Source organism: Phocoena sinus, chromosome 17, assembly GCF_008692025.1.
Source record: "Phocoena sinus isolate mPhoSin1 chromosome 17, mPhoSin1.pri, whole genome shotgun sequence".
Taxonomy (NCBI): Eukaryota; Metazoa; Chordata; class Mammalia; order Artiodactyla; family Phocoenidae; genus Phocoena; species Phocoena sinus.
Window position 1 is genome coordinate 49389803 of NC_045779.1, and position 22012 is coordinate 49411814.

At 38.7% G+C, this 22012-nt stretch overlaps 1 protein-coding gene across 6 annotated transcripts in view; it reads left to right on the plus strand.

The window, feature by feature from the left end:
• OXR1 (oxidation resistance 1) overlaps positions 1-22012 on the plus strand; it is a 457600-nt gene that overhangs the window by 212505 nt on the left and 223083 nt on the right. For all 6 annotated transcript variants that reach the window (XM_032610521.1, XM_032610526.1, XM_032610523.1 and 3 more), the window contains one exon: positions 7206-7402. In XM_032610521.1, the coding sequence (XP_032466412.1) occupies positions 7206-7402 (197 nt within the window). The remainder of the gene's footprint in view (positions 1-7205; positions 7403-22012) is intronic.

Here is a 22012-nt window from a genome sequence, read left to right on the forward strand (position 1 = left end):
GCACCTGTGGCTCAATTCTTGAATTTTCTGTGCTCTGAATCTCCAAGATAGGAAAGTATAAATCTCTTAGAATGAATACAGGGCTAGAAACATCTTATTATAACAAGGCCTCTAGTTCTGGTGTCCCATTAACTGTTCCAATACCAGTTTGTACTCCCAAATGATAATTCTGTTGAAACTTTTTGCATTGGTTTGGAATTTTAAAAGAAGACTGTGTAATTCCTGATCCCATGTTAATGATATTTTCTGTCTTAAGCCTTGTGTTTAGGAGCACAAAGAATAGATTGGCCACAGCAATTATAGAGCAGGCTGTAATTGGCATACCCCATACCCCAAGGGATTGTTTTCTTGTTTTAATGCATAGGTTTCCAATCTGTCATTTCTTCTCCTTGGACTTCTGAATATGCTTGTTTTTTGATGGTTTTGTGGTTTGTTTTTAGCTGCTGATTTTTAGTCAAACTTTACAGCAGGGGTAACAAAAGCCCTTAATTTTGCAGTGTGAAAATTCTTTAGGCATTCACTCTCAAAAGCTCTTTTTGAGTGACTTGACATTTTTGCAGCGCACAGTATCCAACTTCGAAAATCTACATTCTCAGCAGCTTTACTACTTTAAAAAACATCCTTACATTAGCTCTTTTAGGAAGCAAGGAGACAGCTTTGCTAACAGTAATGAGTTGTGCAAATCACAGATGGTCTTCTGGTTGGAAATTACTGGAAAGGACTATAAGCATTGAGTCTTTGGGGCATAGCCATTCACATGCATCCATGTATGTATGTGTACATGTACATTTGTGTAAGTATACAACAAATAAATGGGGCAAAGAGGGAATTTGTACAGCTGCTACTGGTACTGCAGAGTTCTGTGGAATTTTACCAAGTACTTTCATTGAAATTAACGCATTTTCTGTTCACAGTAACTCTCTTGGGTCAAGTAGGTAGATAGCCTGAATGCCACCATTGTGGGTAAGAAAGTAGAGACCCAGACAATCCAAGTTCTTGTCCACAGTCACATGACTGATGAGTGTCAGAGCTGAAATTTATCTCTGTCTCCTAATTCTAAAGTATGGCTTTATGTCCTGGTTGGATTCCAGCTTCCCTAATTTTTAGCCTCCCAACCAAACTTTTCCTATGCCCTAGGGAATATTCCCCTTAAACTGTAGTAGATTTTCCCAACTGTTGCTATTATCGCTATGGGCATCCTAATACTATATAGTAAATGATTAATAGAAGGTTCACTTTTTTCCCCAGATAGCTACAGAGCTCAGGAACATATCCAATTAGTTATAATAAATGTACGATTTAAATTCACTTGATGGGAGAAGTAATTCCAGTTAAGAACTCAGGTTAAATGAATTTTTTTTCTCATGTATTTAAGTCATACCAGGGTTTAGTTTAGGCTTAAGGTAGAGTTCTATTATGCAGTATTCAAACAAGTTAACAAAAGTGTTAAAAGACGCAGAGCATGACAGGCAAAGAAAGAGGAAAAGCATTGCTTAGCTATGACTTGGAGGGAAGATGATTGAAGGGTGCAGATAGTGGGAAGGTGAAAATCCCCACAGTGTGAGAGGGAAAGGGAAGGTAAGACCAAAAGAGTATGACAGGTAATAAACCAGAGTAATAAACATCTAAATGTGAAGATGCTTAGAAAAAGCTTCTCCATGGTGAAAGCCGTTGAAATAGAGGGTTGACCCACATCTTGCGGAGAAGTCCTGTGTGGTGAGCAGCTTAAAGCCACATTCACTCACTGTCGGCACAAGTTCTGGGCTCCAGATGTCCATTACATCCTTTAAGCCAGAAGATTCATGTATTCTACTCCGTGATTTTGAAAATGAGTGGAAGATTTCTTATGTTTCTGGTAAAGTCGAAATAAGTTAGGCAAGAATAAAATTTAGCTGATGACTGAGATTAATTCTGTTTAAATTGGTTGGAATTGAAAGTTTTCTGCCATTCCTTTTTTTTCTTCTCTAGCTCCTGTGACCTCACATTTCATCATCCGCCTACAGCGCTTCTCCTGCTCCTTGGAGAACTGGTTAAAATCGGCATGAACCCTATTTTTACAGAGTAGGAGAGGCAAAAACCCTCCTCACGCGTGCTTTCTTGGTCTTGTCCTTACTTCCTCCTTATTCCCTGGTCTCTACCTCTGCTTACAAGTTTGCTAATTTAGGTCAACTCCACACAGATTAAAAATATGTATAACTCAAGTGAACTATCCAGTGGATTCAGTTGTTTTCCAAAAGATTTGAGGGCTCTCACAGGAAAAAATATCATATTACACATCACGCAAAGGACTCCCATTTAGCGTGTCTCCTCTTGTTATCTTCCACTCCTTCACCAAAATCCACACTCCAGAAAAGGTGAAGCCCCCTACAAAATGTAATGTAATCCCTGTAGGCTCAATGTTTAAAGTTGTACAGCAGGGAAGGATCCTAAGAAACTGATACAATTTCCTCAGCATTCATAGAAGTTTGAACACAATTATATCCCCTTACATCATCATAAAGGGATTGGAACTTGCATCCTGTGCAGGTGCTATGCTAGGTACTTTCCCATAGGATGTTGACTTAGTTCTCAGAACCTTCCTGGGTATGTTTTATCCCCATTTTATAGATGAGGAAACTGAGTCTCAGAGAAGTGTCCAACATTGTTCCCATGCAGAAAGGAGGTAGTGGGATATATGTTTGGAGGAGTAGGAAGAATTCTTTTTTGTTCAAGAACAGAGGAACAAGAAAAGGCAAAGATTATGAAACACCGGGACTGTCTGCGTATCAGAGCCATGCCAAGAGGGATGGCTCCTTCTGTTCATGTCTTTGGAAATGCAAAGCACACTAAACAAAGGTCCTTTCGGTGCCTATTAAGGGATTATTTTTGTCTCATTTGTAGTGCTTCATTTATCATCAATGGGTTATTTTATCTCATGCACAACTACATAGGCCATTATGCTATATTTACATTTGTTTAACACATTTAATTAAGAACATTGTTAAAAAATGTAAAAAGACTTCCCCTTTCATGAAATTTGGAAATCGAAGGTAGCATTTAGCAGGTTTCCTTGTCAACCACAGTAGTCATCTTTAGAATCTTTAAAGGAGTAATTCAATTACCCACATAGTTCTGCTTTCTAAGATCGTGCAAATGGAAGTCTTTTCTTAAGCAAGCCCACAAAGCTACTAGCAGTATTCCCCGACTCCAGCAACAACACGAAAACGTGATACCTTTCAAGTCTTGATTGGGAAGAGTGTCTGCTGGGGAAGGGCAGAAAGAAGAGGGGAAATGCAGGAAGGCTATTGGCTGCTTGCCTTTGTCCTTTGCTCATTCCAAAGAGGCTATAAAAGGAGTTGTGGGACACTTAGGTGTTTGAGGTGTTGGAGAACTTCATTAATTATAGTATCTAGCTCTTTATCAAACATAAGATCCATTGTTGATATCTTCCCGTGGGACACATAAATTTAGCAACTCTGATCAATTCTGAAACAGACCAACATAAGGTATAAACAATTTCTGGTGATGAAATAATCTGCTATGTGAATTGGAAATAAAATCTGTCACATTTACATTTTGAAAATAATCTTTGTTGAGAACTAGAGAGCAGTTGAACTTCTTTCAGGAAAATTTAGCACTTTTCCTTTCAATCCCTACTCCTCTGCACCCCCTCCCCCCAGAAAACTTGCTTTATACTGAAACTCAAATTTAATTTTGAAATACAGTTTATAGGATGAACTCTAGAAAAATTAACCTTTTTGTAAGTGAAAATGGTCAAATGTTGGTGATTTCTTAGAGTTTGTAGGGTTCAGTGTAATGTTTTTAGTGTAAGTCTTTGTGTCTAAGTGCAGTTTTCGGAAAGCCACGTTGGGACAAATTAACGTTGCTGCTTTGGTGGCCCCCAGCTTATTTCTTAACTTCTAATTAATCTTAATGCCTTCTTAAGCTGCATATAGTACGACCATAACTTTTAGTTCCAGTCTGCAAACTCCAGACTAAGACAAGAATGATGTTATTGGAAGACCAAGGCATTAATAAATACATAACCCTGTACAAAGTAAACCCTTGTTTCCTTAAGTATGTTGAACATTACGGCATACTTGGTTGTATGTTGATTTGTATGTTGTAGGTGATTTTTGGTGGTGATTCCTTGAAGGACATTGCGTGCAGTTTGCTCAAGTTGGAAATACAGCCTTCAACCTAATTTCAACAAAGCAACCAAAGTGATTCTTTTAAAATACAGTCATTGTGCCATTTCTGCTTTGCTCACATCCTCTCCGGGCCTCATTCTTGAATGACCTTGAAGCTCTGTATAATCAGTCCTCTTTCCCCTGCTCCCCAGCACCATCTTGTTGACTTCATCTCCTGTTTCTCTTCCCCTCCCTTTTTCTGTTCCAGCCACTTTGTTCCTCTAGCATACAAAAAAACTGGTTCCCCATTTGCTGAAATGCTGCTCGTCAAATATGTTCGTGGCTCCTTCTTTCAGGTCTCTCCTCAAAAGTCTGATGGTGTGAGAGCACTACCTTGGCTCTCCTTTATATAATAGTATGAATGTACACCTCTGTCCGCTATCCCTTTTACTGTGCTTTATTTTAATCCACAGTCCTTTTTGCCACCTGATTTGTTATCTATTGGTTTCTTTCTTTGCTTATTACTTGTCTCCCTCTGTAAGAATGAGGATTCCATGATGGCAGGTGTTTTGCCTCTTTTGCTCACTGTGTATCCGTGGTGCCCAGTAGAGCGCCTGGTGCAGAGTAGCCATTCAAGGAATGAATGAATAGTCCCTTTCAGTTCATGAAAAGCAGGGGGATAGGGGATAGGGAATAGCCATCCCCAGCGAGGAAAGGATCCTTCTTTAGATTCACTCTACTCTGGCCATCTTTGGGAGGCTAGAGGCCAAGACTTTCATTCTATTTCTTTCTACTGTCACCTTTTTGTAGCAAGCAGCCATTCAGTAACTATATGTAATCTTCATTGTAAATGAATAAGTTAAAAATTCAGTCAGTTTCAGATGGAGACTTTTTGTTTTTTTGCGGTACGTGGGCCTCTCACTGTTGTGGCCTCTCCCGTTGCGGAGCACAGGCTCCGTATGCGCAGGCTCAGCGGCCGTGGCTCACTGGCCCAGCCGCTCCGCGGCCTGTGGGATCTTCCCAGACTGGGGCACGGACCCGTGTCCCCTGCATCGGCAGGCGGACTCTCAACCACTGCACCACCAGGGAAGCCCTCAGATGGAGACTTTTTATTGGAGTATATGGTATACTCAGAAAAGATGCAAAAACCATAGATCATTAGATTTTCACAAAGTAAATACATAGAACCCAGATTAGGAAACAAAATAGTACCAGAATCCCAGAAAGCCCTTCATGTCTCTATCAATGTAATAACTCCCCCAGCAGTTATCCTACCCACACTTTTAATATCATAGATTGTTTTGCTTCTATCTGAACTTTATACAAATGGAATCCTAGAGCATGTGCCTTTATGTATCTGTCTCCTTTTCTCAACATTATTTTTGTGAAAGCCATCCATGTTGTTGCAAGTAGTTGTAGTTTGTTCATTTCCGTTGCTGTATAAAATTCCACTATGTAAGTATCATCATAGCTCACTTATGCATTTCTCCTGTTGGGAAGACATTTGGGCTGTTTTTGATATTTGTGTGTTACAGATAGTGCTTCTGTGAATACTCTCAACTGGGTCTTTTGGTGAACACGCCTATATTTGTGTAGGATAAATTCTAAGAACAGAATTGATGAGCCAAAAGACGCATGCCTTCAGCTAAGCAGGCATTTGCCCAAAGTGGTCTCCACCATCAGTGTCCCAGAATTCCAGTCGCTGCTTATCACCATACTTCACGCCATGTCTTTGACATTTTAGCCCTTTTGGTAGATCCATTCATGAGTGCAATGTGGTCTTAGTTTGTATTTCTCATGACTAGTGCTGTTGAGCACTTGTTAATATATTTGTTGGCAATTTGGATAAAGTGAGTCAATTTTCATGAATATTAAGTAGGTAACATAGGTGGTATGTGAATATGGCAGATATCGAACAGGTGATAATTCAGTGACTAAAATTGAGTAAACACTGCTTTCATTGAAGAATCTTCTGCTAATTGATATATTCTATTTCTTTAACAAAGCTTTTGCTCTGGTAAATTCAATTTAATAAACGCTTATTGAGAGCTCATTATGAATAACCTCCTATGCAGAATGGTGTCAGGCCACCAAGGTCTATGTCATTGAAAGCTGCCCAGAGGAGACCACATCTAAGCCGAGTCTAGAAGCAGGAGCAGGGTCTGACCGTGGGGCAGAAAGTGGAAGCTAATGTACTGGAAAAGCTTGAATAAAACCTGTAGGTGTGAAGGTGAATGAAACTTTCAGGAAATTCCAAATTTGCAGGTGTGACTACCATAACTGATAAAGAAAACTGCCAACTAGCTTTCTGTAGGGAATTAAGACTTGAAAATGACACTTAACATTAGCCTCCAGAAGAACCAAGGGCCTAGAGTAAGCTGGGCTTAGGGTTCAGTTACATTACAAATATCAAGTTGTGTTGCTTGAAGTATTTGAATTTAACTCATACCATTTACCAGTTATTTTTATACCAAGAGAAATATTCTCGTGCTACGTGGCCTTTTGCTTTCCATGTTAGGCCTGATGTCAGCTCTCTAAAATGCAGGAGTGAGCAATACATTTATTGTCATTGAGAGTATCTGGAGAAACAGTATAAACGCTATAATTTTTCCAGCTAAGCTGCTGTTACCGATGAAACAGAAAAGCACTGGCAGCCTCTAGTTATACAGATAGGCATTTCATTATTCTTTTCTGGGTTGCAATTATTTATCTCTAACTAATGTTTTACATTAGCATTAAAAAACACTCCTTTCAAAAGTACAAGCAGTAGTCAAATGCATTGTCTTTGTCTGAAGTTACATTTTATTTGCTATTCAAAAAATAAAGGTCTTCTTTTTGTCACCTTACATTTTAATATATTTCAATGAAACCTTTCAGAATGATTAGACAGAAGATTTTCTTCCCCACTAGTTTCAAGAATACTTGAAGAATTTAAAATACTGTAGGGAAGGTCTGTAATTTCTGAACATACCTTGTTCTCTTTCAAGGCCAAGTCTAACTCAGTTGTTGAGAGAAATTATGGTGGAGACAAATATGAAGGAAGTGTGTCTTTCTCTAGAGTCAGTAATTACAGCATGCGGTATTCTTTACCTGTAGGTTGAAGAAAAAGTCCCAGTCGGTGGATATTACTGCTCCAGGGTTCAACCCTTTGGCTGGTGCAGGAAAGCAAATGCCACAAGCCAGTAAACCCACCACACCCAAGACGTCCATCATTGAAGAAGAGCAGAACAACGCAGCAAATTCCCAGAAGCATCCTTCCCGAAGGAGTGAGCTGAAGAGGTTCTACACCATTGGTGAGCACCACGATTTATGCAAGTGAATAGATGGGGTCTATCCAAACAGCACAGTGAATGTGTGGGGCTGTGGTTAAATGCCCCTTGTTTATATAACGTGTACAGTCCTCCCTCAGTATCCACTGGTTCCAGGACCCTTCAGGAACACCAAAATCCGAGGATGCTCAAGCCCCTTATATGAAATGGCATAGTATTTGCATATAACCTACACACATCCTCCCATATACTTTAAATCATCTCTAGGTTACTTATAATACCGAATGTGATGTAAATGCTATGTAAATAGTACTGGATGTGCAGAAAATTCAAGTTTTGCTTTTTTGGAACTTGCTGGATATTCCCCCCCAAATACCTTCAATCCTTGGTTGGTTGAATACGTGGATGTGGAACCTGCAGATACAGAGGGCCGACTGTATATCTTTCTGATGGTTTATGGTGGACATCTCATACAGTCTGAACATGGAGTTGGAAAAATACTGCACACCTTCAGCAAAGTTAAGTAAGAGAGTAGGCCTGAGGACCTTCTGTATCCTGCCTAAGAGAAGTAAATTACATATATATGGTTTTCCAAGTTTTAAGCTTATGTGCTACTATTTTCATTTTTGCCAGTCTTTAGCCGGGCGCCGTTTTTGTTTTTTGTTTTCGGTTTTTGCTCTTTTCATTCTCCCTCCAGGCTTTCAAGTGGCTGACCCTGTTCTGTCAGGTTGTTGAGACAGTGGTTGATGTCAGCCTGTAACTAACAAAGCCACTAAGAAAATAGAAAATTATTACTTTCTGAGGAAGGACAGATTATGCTGTAGGTCCGTTTTTACCTTGCACATTACTTCACATTGGAGAGATTGAATCACGTCCAGATCCCAATGTATGACAGGGTAGTAGGCTGTGGATAGGGTCTTGCAGACATTATACCGCCTTTTTCCCAGGTAGAATAATATCCTGTAATTTTGAACGTTAACACTTAATTGGAGTGTTAGAGGTAATCAATTCAAATAAGTCAAATTACCAACTTTTATGTACGAATATTTGTTCATCATGTCTTTGGCCTTGATTTTTAACTCACAATAACAATTTTCAGTGTTTTAGGTCTAATTGAGACACAAGTTGCTAAACATATGTATGGTAGAGGTGATGTGTAGGGGAGATGAATCTACCAGGAAGAAGATGGATGCTTCGGTGTTGCTTATTATTTCATTTGGAGAGATTTGGTCATCACCAAAATCCTTAATAGTAGACACTGTTGGCTTAATGGCTTTACTAAAGTTACATCAAAGGGGTCATGTTTTTCTTGGTATCCAGCACCCCACCACCCCATTATGGGATGTTTGGAATTTTTTCTCAGATATTTTAGTGTCTCTATCTAGAAATGTAATCAGATCAGATTTCTAGTTCTGATTCCCATACCAATTTTCTGTGTGACTTTGTTCAGTCATTCTCCTGTGTCTTTGGGTTAAATTACTTCCTTCACACTTGAAGAGGTGCCTCCATGTATGTCTAGTAGTCTTTCAGGATTTGGCTCCTAAAACCATGCTTTCCTTTCCTACCATTTTGTATCTTCTTCCTATATCTACTCTCAGGTTTCCTTTTTTTCCACATGAAGATGTTAAAGTCTTATTTTTTAATAGACAGCAAGCATGGTGTCTTTGAGGATGTCAGTGGTCAGCTATAATGAGAATTGATATAAGAGAGTGTAGACAGGTACATATTTCCATTTTTAAAACTTATGATAGCAGAGTGCTAAAAATCAATCAACTAGAAAAGCCCGTGACGTTTACATAACTGCTTCTCTCTCCATTTTCCAATGTCCTCTCCTCCCACCCTTCAACATGTCCACTACCATCTACTGCTTTTCTGATTTATTAACTGGATAAGAAGACAGTATTTTGCCTTCAGAAAATAAAGTTTATCTTATAAACTCAATATTCCTTGAAGATGAGAAAATGAGGGTAAAACATTGACCCCCAGCTTGGCCAATGTACATAAACAACTAAGCCTGAAAAATAGAATTCTAAATGGTGAGTTTGGGTTGCAGAAAGATGAGCTATCAGTTATTTTAAATAGTCCTACAGCTAGTGAATGTTTATTTTTGGATTTGCAACAGTTTGATTTATAAGCAATGTCAGCGGCATGTCTATATGTGAAAATAGACCTGGAGACATTTTCAAGGCTGAAATATTAGCGACCACGTAATCACCTATATTGAAAGATCATTTCACGAAACAAGCCTATTTCAGTATCCCTTAGTAAATGTTTTGGTAATAAAGACGACGACAGTTATAACTGCCATTTATTGGTAATTCCAAATACTAGGCACACATTAAGCTCCTTCCTTCTTTCTCAGTTGATCCTCACAACTCTTGTAAGTATTATACTCTCCATTTTTTTAGATGAGGGGTAGAACCTTAAAGAAATGAAAGAAAACACTGTGAGCCAGAGATAGCCAGCTCTGTGAATGAAATTAGCCTTCTTGTGACATTTTAGAGTCTGCCTTTTATGTCACTCGGAAGGATACCATCCCCGTCTAGAGAGGTGAGCCCGAGGAGTTTCTTTGAGTGATACAGTGGAGTGATATTTTTACTGCAATCCCCAGAAAATTTCACTTAAGGAAACCATGCCAACTAACCCATCCACCAGCCAGCATGCCCTTTCAAATGTCTCAATTTATAGCTCACAACACCGGAAAAACCTGGGAGCCCTCTTGTGGCCAAGTTACTACTACATTTAAATTTAGCAATGAAGTGCAGTACTATATTTAAGTAATCATTCTAGGAATTGAAGAATTTTTAAATTAAAAAAAAGAACTAGAAAATTTTGGACTTATTTAAATGTCTCTTAGTGGCTGATGAGTGGCTGCAGTAGCTTCTCTAGAAATTTCTTTTGATCTCACAGATTTTATCCCTCATGTATTTATGTATAGGATCTACTTCCTGTTGAGAGAACTCTAGGAAATAAAAAAGATTGCCTCCTTGTATAGACAATAGATTTAGGTCCTTAATTATTCCTAATAACAGAAACATGTTAAAACCATTATAGCAGCAAAAAACAAAACGGCATGGCATAAACTCATTACTTTTTATAGGAAAACAATCCATCTTATAAGAAATATAATAAAATTTCATTGTTTTGATATAAGCAGAGGAAAAGCTGTTCTCTACTGGCGTGAGATATATGAATCTTCAGCTAAATTAAAAGGAGAGTAGCCACTATATCAGGACTGTGGCTAAAGAAAGAGTTTGTTCTGTGCTGCTTTTGTTACCAACTGTATAATCTTGCACAGTTACTTCGCATCACTTGACCTTAACCTTCTCATCTGGACAGTGATGGATTTAGACCAAATCAGTCTTTCTGAGTATTTTTTTCTTGCTCGCTTTTTATGATACAGTTGACCATATGAAGTACTGTATATGTTTTCTATCGCTGTGAAACAAATTACCACAAACTTAGCTGTTTAAAACAACACCCATTTATCAGCTCACAGCTGTGTAGGTCAGAAATCCACAAAACATGACTATATTTTCTGCTCGGGGTATCTACAAGGCTAAAATCAAGGTGTTAGCTGGGCTGAGTTCTTGTCTGGAGGTTGGTTCGGCTCGGGAAATGTATGCTTCCAAGTTCATTCCTTTTGTTGGCAGAATTCAGTTCCTTGAAGTGGTAGGTCTGACGTCCCCGTTCCCTGGTTGGCTGTCAACTGGGGCTCACTCTTAGCTTTCAGAGGCTACTCTCTTCCCTTGACATGTGGCCTCTTCCATCTTCAAGGCAGTAACTGCATGTCAAATCCTTCTCTTATGAATCTCTAACTTCCTCTCCTTGGGCTAGCCAAGAAAGCTCTCTGCTTTAAACCGCTTATGTAATTAGGTCAGGGCCACCCAGATGATCTTCCTGTTTCAAAGCCAATAAAACCTAATCATGGGAGTAATGTCCATCATATTCACAGGCCTGGGGATCACACACATGTGTACATTACAGGGGTGAGGCATCTTGGGGACCATCTTAGAATTCTGCCTAACACATTGTACACCACTTACCCAGTGCACACTCAACCACCAACATAGCTGAAAAAGTTTTCCTGAGAACATTTCCTTACTATCCATTCTGATCGTTATTTTCATTTTTTTAAATGCAATCTCAACACATGAAATTGACTACACGGTCTGTTAATGAGTTGAGACTTACAGCTGGACTAGATATTTGAAGTCCTTCAGGTACTTACAATTCTATTATTAGTTTTAAATAAAAGTGTTAATTAGAACTAGAATAATATAGTATTAAGTTAGTGGACTGGCTCTAATGGGTAAACAGATGAAAACAGAATAGAATTGTTCCCTACTCCAGTTTTTGTTTGTGCTCGGTAAAACTACTTGAGTTTAACAATGTATATAAGAAACCTATATCCTTCAAAAGCATAGTCCCTACTTAAAGATGGAAAATGAAACCAAATAGTAGACTCATATTTTTAATACTCCGTGTATTCTCTACATTTAATTTAGAGAACTACACGTGAGGACTTCTGAAAAGAGTTGTAAAGCAGATGTAGAGATAGTGAAGAAGACTGGGCATGCAGAATCCAAAAGTGTCCCAGCACTCCCTAAGCTGGGCTTGTAAATCCATGCAATATTCATTCCTTGATTCAGAATCTAAAGCCAGAGTTCGTACATCTCTCTCCAGCATCTGTGACTATTAGTAAAATGTGCTGATGTCTTTCCATTCTGAGACTTTTTTCGCTTGACAGTTAGGAAGTGGGACAGGTCTTGAATAGATGTCTCCATAATCAGAGTCATTCAGTGACACACCACATGCTGATTTGTCCTCGATCAGACCCAGCTGTGTGAAGGCCTCATAGAAGATGCTGCTCAGAATAAGAAGAAGGGTAAAACAGAGATCCCTGCTCTTGAGGTGTTCATCACGTGTCGGTGGGGGAGGGAGTGCTTGGTTAAAACAGGCACACCAGTGAGTAGAATACAAGACAGATGCTCTCAATGCCATGCGTGGGGCCAGAGGTAGGGGAGATGAGTGAGGAGTAGCGGAGGGCAGGGGAGGTTCACTCAAAGTGCTGTGGAATCCAGAAGATGGAGAAATCACATCAGACCTTAAAGGCACTCCTGGGCTCTTTATTGGCTTCATAGATCTAGTCACCGTTCATCACCCTCCGTTCTCCTCGCTGCCTTGACATCTAGCACTTAGCTGTCTTCCTTATCTTCTTGTGTTAGCATGTCTCCATACCAAATCTCAATTCTTATGAGTAGGAAAGGATGGCATTAATGTCATTAATCCTAACACTGAGTAGAGTGTAAGGCACACAGTAAGTGGTGGAGGTAGTGGAGATGAACCTTGCCCTTTTCAGTGGAGGAGGAGGGAGGAAATGGGCCAAGAGCTTAGTGTAAAGAAGAGCTTTGAATACTTCCAGGCATGAGAGAAGGATTGGAACCCCTGCTGTGGAGAACAATGAATAAGGTCTACAACTTTTAAATCTGTTAAGAAATTAGAAAAAGGTTAGATTTAGCAAAACCCTTTTAAAATTTATTTATTTAGTTATTTTGCGGTATGCGGGCCTCTCACTGTTGTGGCCCCTCCCGCTGCGGAGCACAGGCTCCGGATGCGCAGGCTCAGCGGCCATGGCTCACGGGCCTAGCTGCTCCGCGGCACGTGGGATCTCCCCGGACTGGGGCACGAACCTGTGTCCCCTGCATCGGCAGGAGGACTCTCAACCACTGCGCCACCAGGGAAGCCCTTAATTTACTTTTTTAATTGAAGTATAATTGATTTACAGTGTTGTGATAATTTCTGTTGTACAGGAAAGTGACTCAGTTACATTACATACATATATATACATGTGTGTGTGTGTGTGTGTATATATATATATATATATATATATATATATATATATATATTCTTTTTCAGATTCTTTTCCATTATAGGTTATTATAAGATATTGAATATAGTTCCCTATGCTATACAGTAGGTCCTTATTTTATTTGTAGTAATTTGTATCTGTTAATCCCAAATTCCCAATTTATCCCTCCCCCCTTTCCCCTTTGGTAACCACAGGTTTGTTTTCTATGTCTACGAGTCTATTTTTTGTTTTGTAAATAAGTTCATTTGTACCATTTTTTTAGGTTCCACATATAAGTGATATCATATGATATTTGCCTTTCTCTGTCTGACCTATTTCACTTAGTATGATAATCTCTACATTCATCCATGTTGCTGCAAATGGCATTATTTCATTTTTATGGCTGAGTATATTCCATTTTCTCTCTGTGTGTGTGTGTGTGTGTGTGTGTGTGTGTGTGTGTGTGTATGTACACATCTTTATGTCATCTTTATCCATTCATCTGGGGGTTTTTTAATATTTATTTATTTTTGGATGTGTCATGTCAGTTGCAGCATGTGGGATCTTTTGTTGTGGTGCACAGGCTCTTCGCTGGGGTGCGTGGGCTTCTCTCTAGTTGTGGCGCACGGGTTCCAGAGTACGTGGCCTCTATAGTTGCAGCACACAGGCTCTCTAGTTGTGGCATGTGGGCTCAGTGATGCACGGGCTTAGTTACCCTGCAGCATGTGAGATCTTAGTCCCCTGTCCAGGGGTCGAACCTGTGTCCCCTGCATTGGAAGGTGGATTCTTAACCACTGGACCGCCAGAGAAGTCCCTCCATTCATCTGTTGATGGACATTTAGGTTGCTTCCATGTCTTGACTATTGTAAATAGTGCTGCAGTGAACATTGGGGTGCATGTATGTTTTCAAATTAGAGTTTTTGTCTCTTCCAGATATATGCCCATGAGTGGGATTGCTGGATCATATGGTAACTCTACTTTTAGGTTTTAAGGAACCTCATACTGTTCTCCATAGTAGCTGTACCAATTTACGTTCCCACCAACAGTGTAGGAGCGTCCCCTTTTCTCCACACCCTCTCCAACATTTATTATTTGTAAACTTTGTGATGATGGCCATTCTGACTGGTGTGAGGTGATACCTCATTGTAGTTTTGATTTGCATTTCTCTAATAATTAACAATGTTGAGCATCTTTTCAATATGGCTGTTGGCCATCTATATGTCTTCTTTGGAGAAATGTCCATTTAGATCTTCTGCCCATTTTTTTGATTGGGTTGTTTGCCTTTTTGATAATCAGCTGTATGAGCTGTTTGTATATTTTGGAAATTAAGCCCTTGTCGGTCGCATCATTTGCAAATATTTTCTCCCATTCCTTAGGTTGTCTTTTTGTTTTGTTTATGGTTTCCTTTGCTGTGCAAAAGCTTATAAGATTGATTAGGTCCCATTTGTTTATTTTTGCTTTTATTTCTTTTGCCTTGGGAGACTGACCTAAGAAAACATTGCTACGATTTATGTCAGAGAACGTTTTGCCTGTGTTCTCTTCTAGGAGTTTAATGGTGTCATGTATTATATTTAAAACTCCCTTTTATTATGCTATTATTTATTTATTTATTTATTTATTATAAGGAAGGTCAGTAGTAATATACCCTTGTTTATTTTTTAATTTAGTAATTTAAGTATTCTCATTTTTCTTTTTTTTTTAACATCTTTATTGGCGTATAATTGCTTTACAATGGTGTGTTAGTTTCTGCTTTATAACAAAGTGTATCAGTTATACAGATACATATGTTCCCATATCTCTTCCCTCTTGCGTCTCCCTCCCTCCCACCCTCCCTATCCCACCCCTCTAGGTGGTCACAAAGCACCGAGCTGATCTCCCTGTGCTATGCGGCTGCTTCCCACTAGCTATCTACCTTACGTTTGGTAGTGTATATATGTCCATGCCTCTCTCTCGCTTTGTCACAGTTCACCCTTCCCCCTCCCCATATCCTCAAGTCTGTTCTCCAGTAGGTCTGTGTCTTTATTCCTGTCTTACCCCTAGGTTCTTCATGACATTTCTTTTTCTTAAATTCCATATATATGTGTTAGCATACGGTATTTGTCTTTCTCTTTCTGACTTACTTCACTCTGTATGACAGACTCTAGGTCTATCCACCTCATTACAAATAGCTCTATTTCATTTCTTTTTGTGGCTGGGTAATATTCCATCGTATATATGTGCCACGTCTTCTTTATCCATTCATCCGATGATGGGCACTTAGGTTGTTTCCATCTCCGGGCTATTGTAAATAGAGCTGCAATGAACATTTTGGTGCACGACTCTTTTTGAATTTTGGGTTTCTCAGGGTATATGCCCAGTAGTGGGATTGCTGGGTCATATGGTAGTTCTATTGGTAGTTTTTTAAGGAACCTCCATACTGTTCTCCATAGTGGCTGAACCAATTCGCATTTATTATGCTATTTAAATGCTCTCTGCAAGTTCAAAGACAAGGCAGAAAAGGGTTGAAGTTAGCCTTCCCAGGTTCTTGGCTCAGCAGGGCTTCCAAACAGGGCCAGTAGGGGGCTCCTTGGATAACAGGTGTCTGTATAATACTTCTGGAACTTTCCTACAGTTGAGACTTCCGTGCAGGTCCTCACCTTGTCAAGCGAACTAACAGTCTGCTCACGCCTTTTAATCTCTTGTTTGCCCTCATGGATCAGTCTCTACCTTTTGTCCTTTCTATATTAATCTCACTGTATCACCTTTGTTGAATACCATGTATGATGAATAGGTCAGTGTTCTCTACACAGTAATTTCCAGTTATATTCAGATAAACAAATTCTGGGTTTATTTGGTGGATGTGTTTAACTCAGACTTTTTCATATATGAAAATATGTTCCTTCATTTATTAACCTATTCACTTATTAATTAAATAAATATTTATTAAATGCCTACTACAAACCAGGCCTTGTTCAAAGTGCCACTAATACAAGAGAAAATAAGACCAAGTCCAGGCACTCAGGTGCTTATACTCTAGTGGGAAAAGCAGGGTATAAATAAGCAACTAGTTATTCATTGTCAATGAATAGTACGTTTTTAAAGAAAAATAAAACAGGTTAATGGAGGAGGGCGATAGAAAAGTTACTCTGTAAAATGTGTTTAAACCTTATACAATTTTTATAAACATTCTAGCAGATAAATGATACAGTTCTGAGAAATCAGTTAGGCTGGTTTCAATTACAGGACATTTGATACATTAATAATAGATTTTTCAAAGAGTTGTTTTTCGCTTGGCATAGAATTAATTTATGAAAAGACTAATGGAATTGATATTTGCAGCATGAAGAAGAAAATGATTGAGGGAAAATTTAATGATCCTCAAGCTTCCCAGCATTGTTTTGAAAAGGAGGTGCCCAGATGTTCTTCACTTCTACCAAGAAAAGAATAAGTTGTAGCAAAGAATATAAAAATTAAATACTGGGGGAATGTAACAATTTGAGCACCGTTACTGGGGAAGTTTGGGTCGTGTTTTCTAAAGTACAGCTGTTATGTCTTTAGAGTGGTTTAGGCATCAACTTGCCTGGAACAGTGCTCCGATCAGCTCTCCAAGATCCTAAATGGTTTTGATCAGTGGCAGGAAGGCGGAAGGGTGGTCGTTCATTCCACTGCGTTTACTGAGCTCCTTCTTTTGGTCCCAGAGGCAGGATGGATCAAGGGTGAGGAACTTGGCCTCTGGAATCTGATGTCTAAGTTGGAATCCCATTCCCCCTGCTAGTTATGTGACCATAAACAAGGCACTTAGAATCTCAAAGCTCAGTGTCTTCACTTATAAAAGGAAATGAAACTGCTGCTTCCTGAAAGGGCCGTTGTGAGGAGTAAATGAAGTAGCCTATGTAAAGTGCTTATAATAGTGCCTAGAACATGGAAGTTCTCCATGAATATTGGTGAGCTTGTTATTGTCATTGGGCATTCAAGATGCAGCATGAATGAGGCGTCCTGATTGCTGCCCGCCTGCTATGTGAAGCTAGCCTCCTGCCCTGATCCTTGTGGATATGCTCGCTTATCCCCTGGTTTTTAGCAGGTGGTTCCTCATTCCCCACAAGATAAGGTTGTTTGTTGCTCTGTAGACCTTTCATGCTCTGCCCCAGTTTACTCTCCAGCGTAGTCTCAGACCCCAGCCCCACACTGTAGCCATGCTCATTGTGGTTTCCCAAAGGTGTCCTTCCGTATGATGTATGATGGGCTTTATGGAAGTGTTTCCTTCTGCCTAGAACAGTGTTAGGATTCCATCCAAATTCTCCTCATACTTGGCGACACCTTCCCCAGATTTGATCAACATGAAAAGATTCAAAGCATTTTAACATATGCATTGTCAGTTTCTTAGGTGACTAAAAAATACATGTTAAATTCAGTGAATGCTTATAACATTCCTAAAAGATGAGTAGGATACTCGTTATGGCCACCCCAGAGCATTCTTGGGAATTGAGTCTCTGAAAGTTGAATGACTTTTTCATGATCACACTGGAAATGGTGGCAAAGTCAAGGAAAGAATAAGTAGATTGATAACTAATGGTAAAGAGTTTATCTTCTGCATGTTTTCAGGTCAATTCTCTTCTCAAAAACAAAAACAAGAATGAAATTTGATCATTGACAGAGATCTCAGTAAGTGGTTTCGCAAGCGCTAGTCCATACCTTTTATGGCGAAACAGATGCATTAAAAAAAGAATACTAGTTTTTCATGAAATTACATTTATTCGATTAAAGTGACCATCTTTTCCTTCTTTTGCTCATCCTTCCTTCTTTCTTTCCTTCTTCCCCTCCTCTCTTTTCTTCTTTTCTCACCTCCTTCCTCGTGTTAAAACGGACTGCCTTCTGTGAAATGATGGCAATAGTATATGTATTGCTTTTGTAGAATTTTTTAATAAGATGTGGTTTTTTTTTTGTTTTTTTGGTTTTTTTTTTGCGGTACGCGGGCCTCTCACCGCTGTGGCCTCTCCCACGGCGGAGCACAGGCTCCGGACACGCAGGCTCAGGGGCCATGGCTCACGGGCCCAGCCGCTCCACGGCATGTGGGCTCTTCCCGGACCGGGACACGAACCCGCGTCCCCTGCATCAGCAGGCGGACTCCCAACCACTGCGCCACCAGGGAAGCCCTAAGATGTGTTATTTTTAAATCTCCTCACTTGTCAAAATTAAGTTAGAAAATGTCCCCCAAATATTCTTTTGAAATATTACTCTTCTGTGAAATTGTAAAAGTCTGACATCCACTGATCTTGTCCTTTGCCCTGCCTTCAGAATAGAATATCTTCAACATTCCAAACTTCAACATTCCAAATTTGTATCTTACTAACCCCAGGCTGCTTACATATTGAAAAGAGAGCCTACAGAATTAGGGGTTCCCTGGGAATTCTTCTGAGTAGTTGGCAAAATTAAAAGAGTAGTAACTGGTTTGGAAACTCTAAAAAGGGAAAAGCAAGACACGTATTTAACTACTTTTTAATTGCAATACACCAGGCATTTAAAAATATCACCACATAACTTATATGCCTCTCCTTTTGAATCTAGACTTTTTAATTATAAGAATAAAAAAGATCGACTCTAAAGTGAAAATATTGTAGCAGGAAAGAGAAAGAAAAAAAAGGAAAAGACTAATCTCGCTGGAGGTGACACATTCTGCAGCCTGAAACTAGGTCACCGCTGAACCAGAACCTTCTCTCCACGCTAGAAGATTCTTCATGTAAAAGCAGGAAGTCTCTGATTTAATCAGAACAACCAACTTGGCACACAGGTCACTGTCTGTAAGCACAGAAACTCAAATGGGTAACTGCTCTGAGGGTTCAGATTAAATTATGTTCCTGAGAAAAATTACTTTGTTTTGAATTGAAGTTTGATGACTTCTTATACTTTCTGGGTCACAAGATTATTTAAGGAAAATTATTCTGTTGCTGAGGTTCCTTGTTATACATGGAATCTGGACTTCCCTAAATGGACCTGGGCTTTTCACAGATTTCAAAGACTGCTGCACATGTAGAAGTGCCTTTTCTTTTTGACCCACATTGCATTAGATTGGCCCGTTTGTATTAAGATAATGGAATTTGAAGATATTGAAAATCCAAGTTCAATTTTTTTGTTTACTAGTGGGGTAAGCAGACCTTGGGATTCAGTGTATGAAAATCTGTGTCTGTGTGTATGTGCTGGAGGGGTATTTGAATGGGTTTTTATTTCATGTCATTTAAAAAATTCCATTTAAAATCCACTTTAAAACAGGAGGCCTAGGAAAACCACAGATGAAAACTTCTTTTCCAGTCTAGAATAAATATGAACACTTTATTTCTTTCAAGAGAAATTAGATTTTTTAACTAAGCATTTATACAATTTTAACTAAATTTTGCTAAGCAGTAGAGGTGTATTCAGAAAGAAGAAAAAGATGTTTGTTTGATACCCCTATAGATTGGTAATGTTTGTAACATGCTAGATAAGCTTGCCAACTGTAATTTACAAAGTTACCACCATATTTTGTACATTTGCCATATTCTCTTTTGCCCTGATTCTGTTATTGTTCTCTGTCAGAGGTAATCAACCCAGGATCAAGAAACACAGCTTAATCATGGCTGTGATAAATGGATTATGAAATGTCAATACCCCAGGGTTTCCTTGAGCTACTGGTGTTGGTTTGGTATTTGAGTTGCAGCATAGCTTATAACTTATTAGAAACAAATTATACCTGTCAATTTATTGAACGATTTCTAAGCAGCCTAATTGAAGCTATACTGGTTAAAATTGTGTAATAATTTAAACAGACATTGTTTCGTGGTGGAGAAGTAATCATGATCTTATTTGAAATTTGCTAAATTCCTATGACAAGAAATCCGTCAGCACTGCCAGCCATCAGAACTTGCCCTTTCCCCCTGCCAATGCTTGTCGGAACGTTCCTTTCCACTGAACCATGGCTAGGGGAAGAAAATGACAGATTATTAAGAAATACCTACTTTGTTTTAAACGTTAAGGGATAGAATTAATGGCATTTTGAACAGTGAAATATGTTCAAATTTCCCCCGTATTTCCATTTTTTAAAAAAAGCATCAATTTAAAGAGTTTCTAGGATCTTGCAAACGTTCAGAAATAAAGCTATTGATAGCCCCTTGTTATGCTGCACACCTGAAACTAATATAATGTCTATGTCAGTTATACCTCGATGAAAAATATATTTAAAAAAGCAATTGATATCTCCTGATTTTTTAGGATATGGCTTTTCTTCCTACTTCATATCTAAAGACATTTTTCACACATTAAAAAAACCTGCAAGATTCATGCTCCTCAACAAAATTTTGACCATGTTCACACTCTGACCAAAAGAATATTACTGAGAAGAATGTGAAAATAGTTGAAAGTGAGACACAATTGAGGGAAATGCTTCTATTTGCTATTTCTGCCAGAGGTTTTGAAATGACTTTGACTATAGTTAATTACTTTGAATAGCCCAATTATAAATGTTTCGGTGACCATTCCTAATAGATTCACTATAAATCATGTGCACATCTACATGCAAGCAAGCTTTTAGTGAGCTATTTTAAAACTTCACTAATTCAAACCTTGAATCATCTGAACAGACTATGACCTAAAAAGGCTTTGTGTCAGTATAATCTATGAATAAAAAGCTATGTGAATTCTTAATGGAAACATGATTTCAGAATACAGAAAATATTATGTTCAGCAAATTAGCTTAACAGCCTTTTAGTAGGTAAAAATACCTGCTAAGAGAAATTCATGTAATGGTTTTGAAGTATTGTTATCTAATACTTAACCTATTTCATGTTAGTATGTATGTTTGAAGATAACAAAGTTAAATACCTTCAAAATATTATCTGAATAAGTCTTTAGCTATTTAAATGGTTGTTTCCTGGAGGAGAAGGCCTATATTGTCTGTGTAATCATGGCCGACACATCTTAGCATCCCATTTCCTCCATTCTCCTTGGTCATTTATTTGGTCAGCCTGTTTCATGAGTTGGAATCTTAAGTCTTCTGGTACATTCAGTCTTATGGACATTAAATATTAAGATGTTACACATTAAGTATATGGACGATAGTCCATCACGGAGAAATCAGTAAGACTTTAAACAGTGCCTGCCTACCTGCTGCATCACAGTATTTTTTATTTGCTAGGATTTGCACTCAAGAATCCTTGGACTTGATTTTGTTGCTTAAATTTTAATACGTCGATAGAAAGGACATTGATTTCCTCTCCTAGTTCTCTGAGCCAAAGGAGGCAAAAATTATCATCAATAGTATATTGGAAATAAAATATCATAGGTGCCCACAGAGAGTTTTACCTTGTGACTCTGTTTAGTGAGTGTCTCATAAACCAGTTCAAAACAATTTCCTTTTTAATTAGGCAATTTTAGTGTCTTTGAGGTCTTTTTCAAGTATTATTTCAAGTGAGTCATCATATAGCAGAACAGCAGAATACTGTTTACTCTAACTAAAGAAACAGGGTACCTGGTGTGCTATTTGAGGCTACAAAGTTTCACTTCCTACTTTAAATAATTCTCTCAAATTACAGATCTTTCTTGATATGAGAAACATTCTTGTAAATAAACATAGGGTGAGTGGGATGGGATAGGGATAGCCAAAAAGTCGCACTAAAATAAGAAAAAGAGGAATATCAATAGTAATTCGCTCTCCCCATGCTCTCATTTATTTTTTTCATCTCTACCCCTAAATAAGCCTATCTAAATCTCAGTTCGGTGGTCAGTTTTAAGAATGCTTATTCATTCATTTAATAAATGAATGACTGCTGTTGACA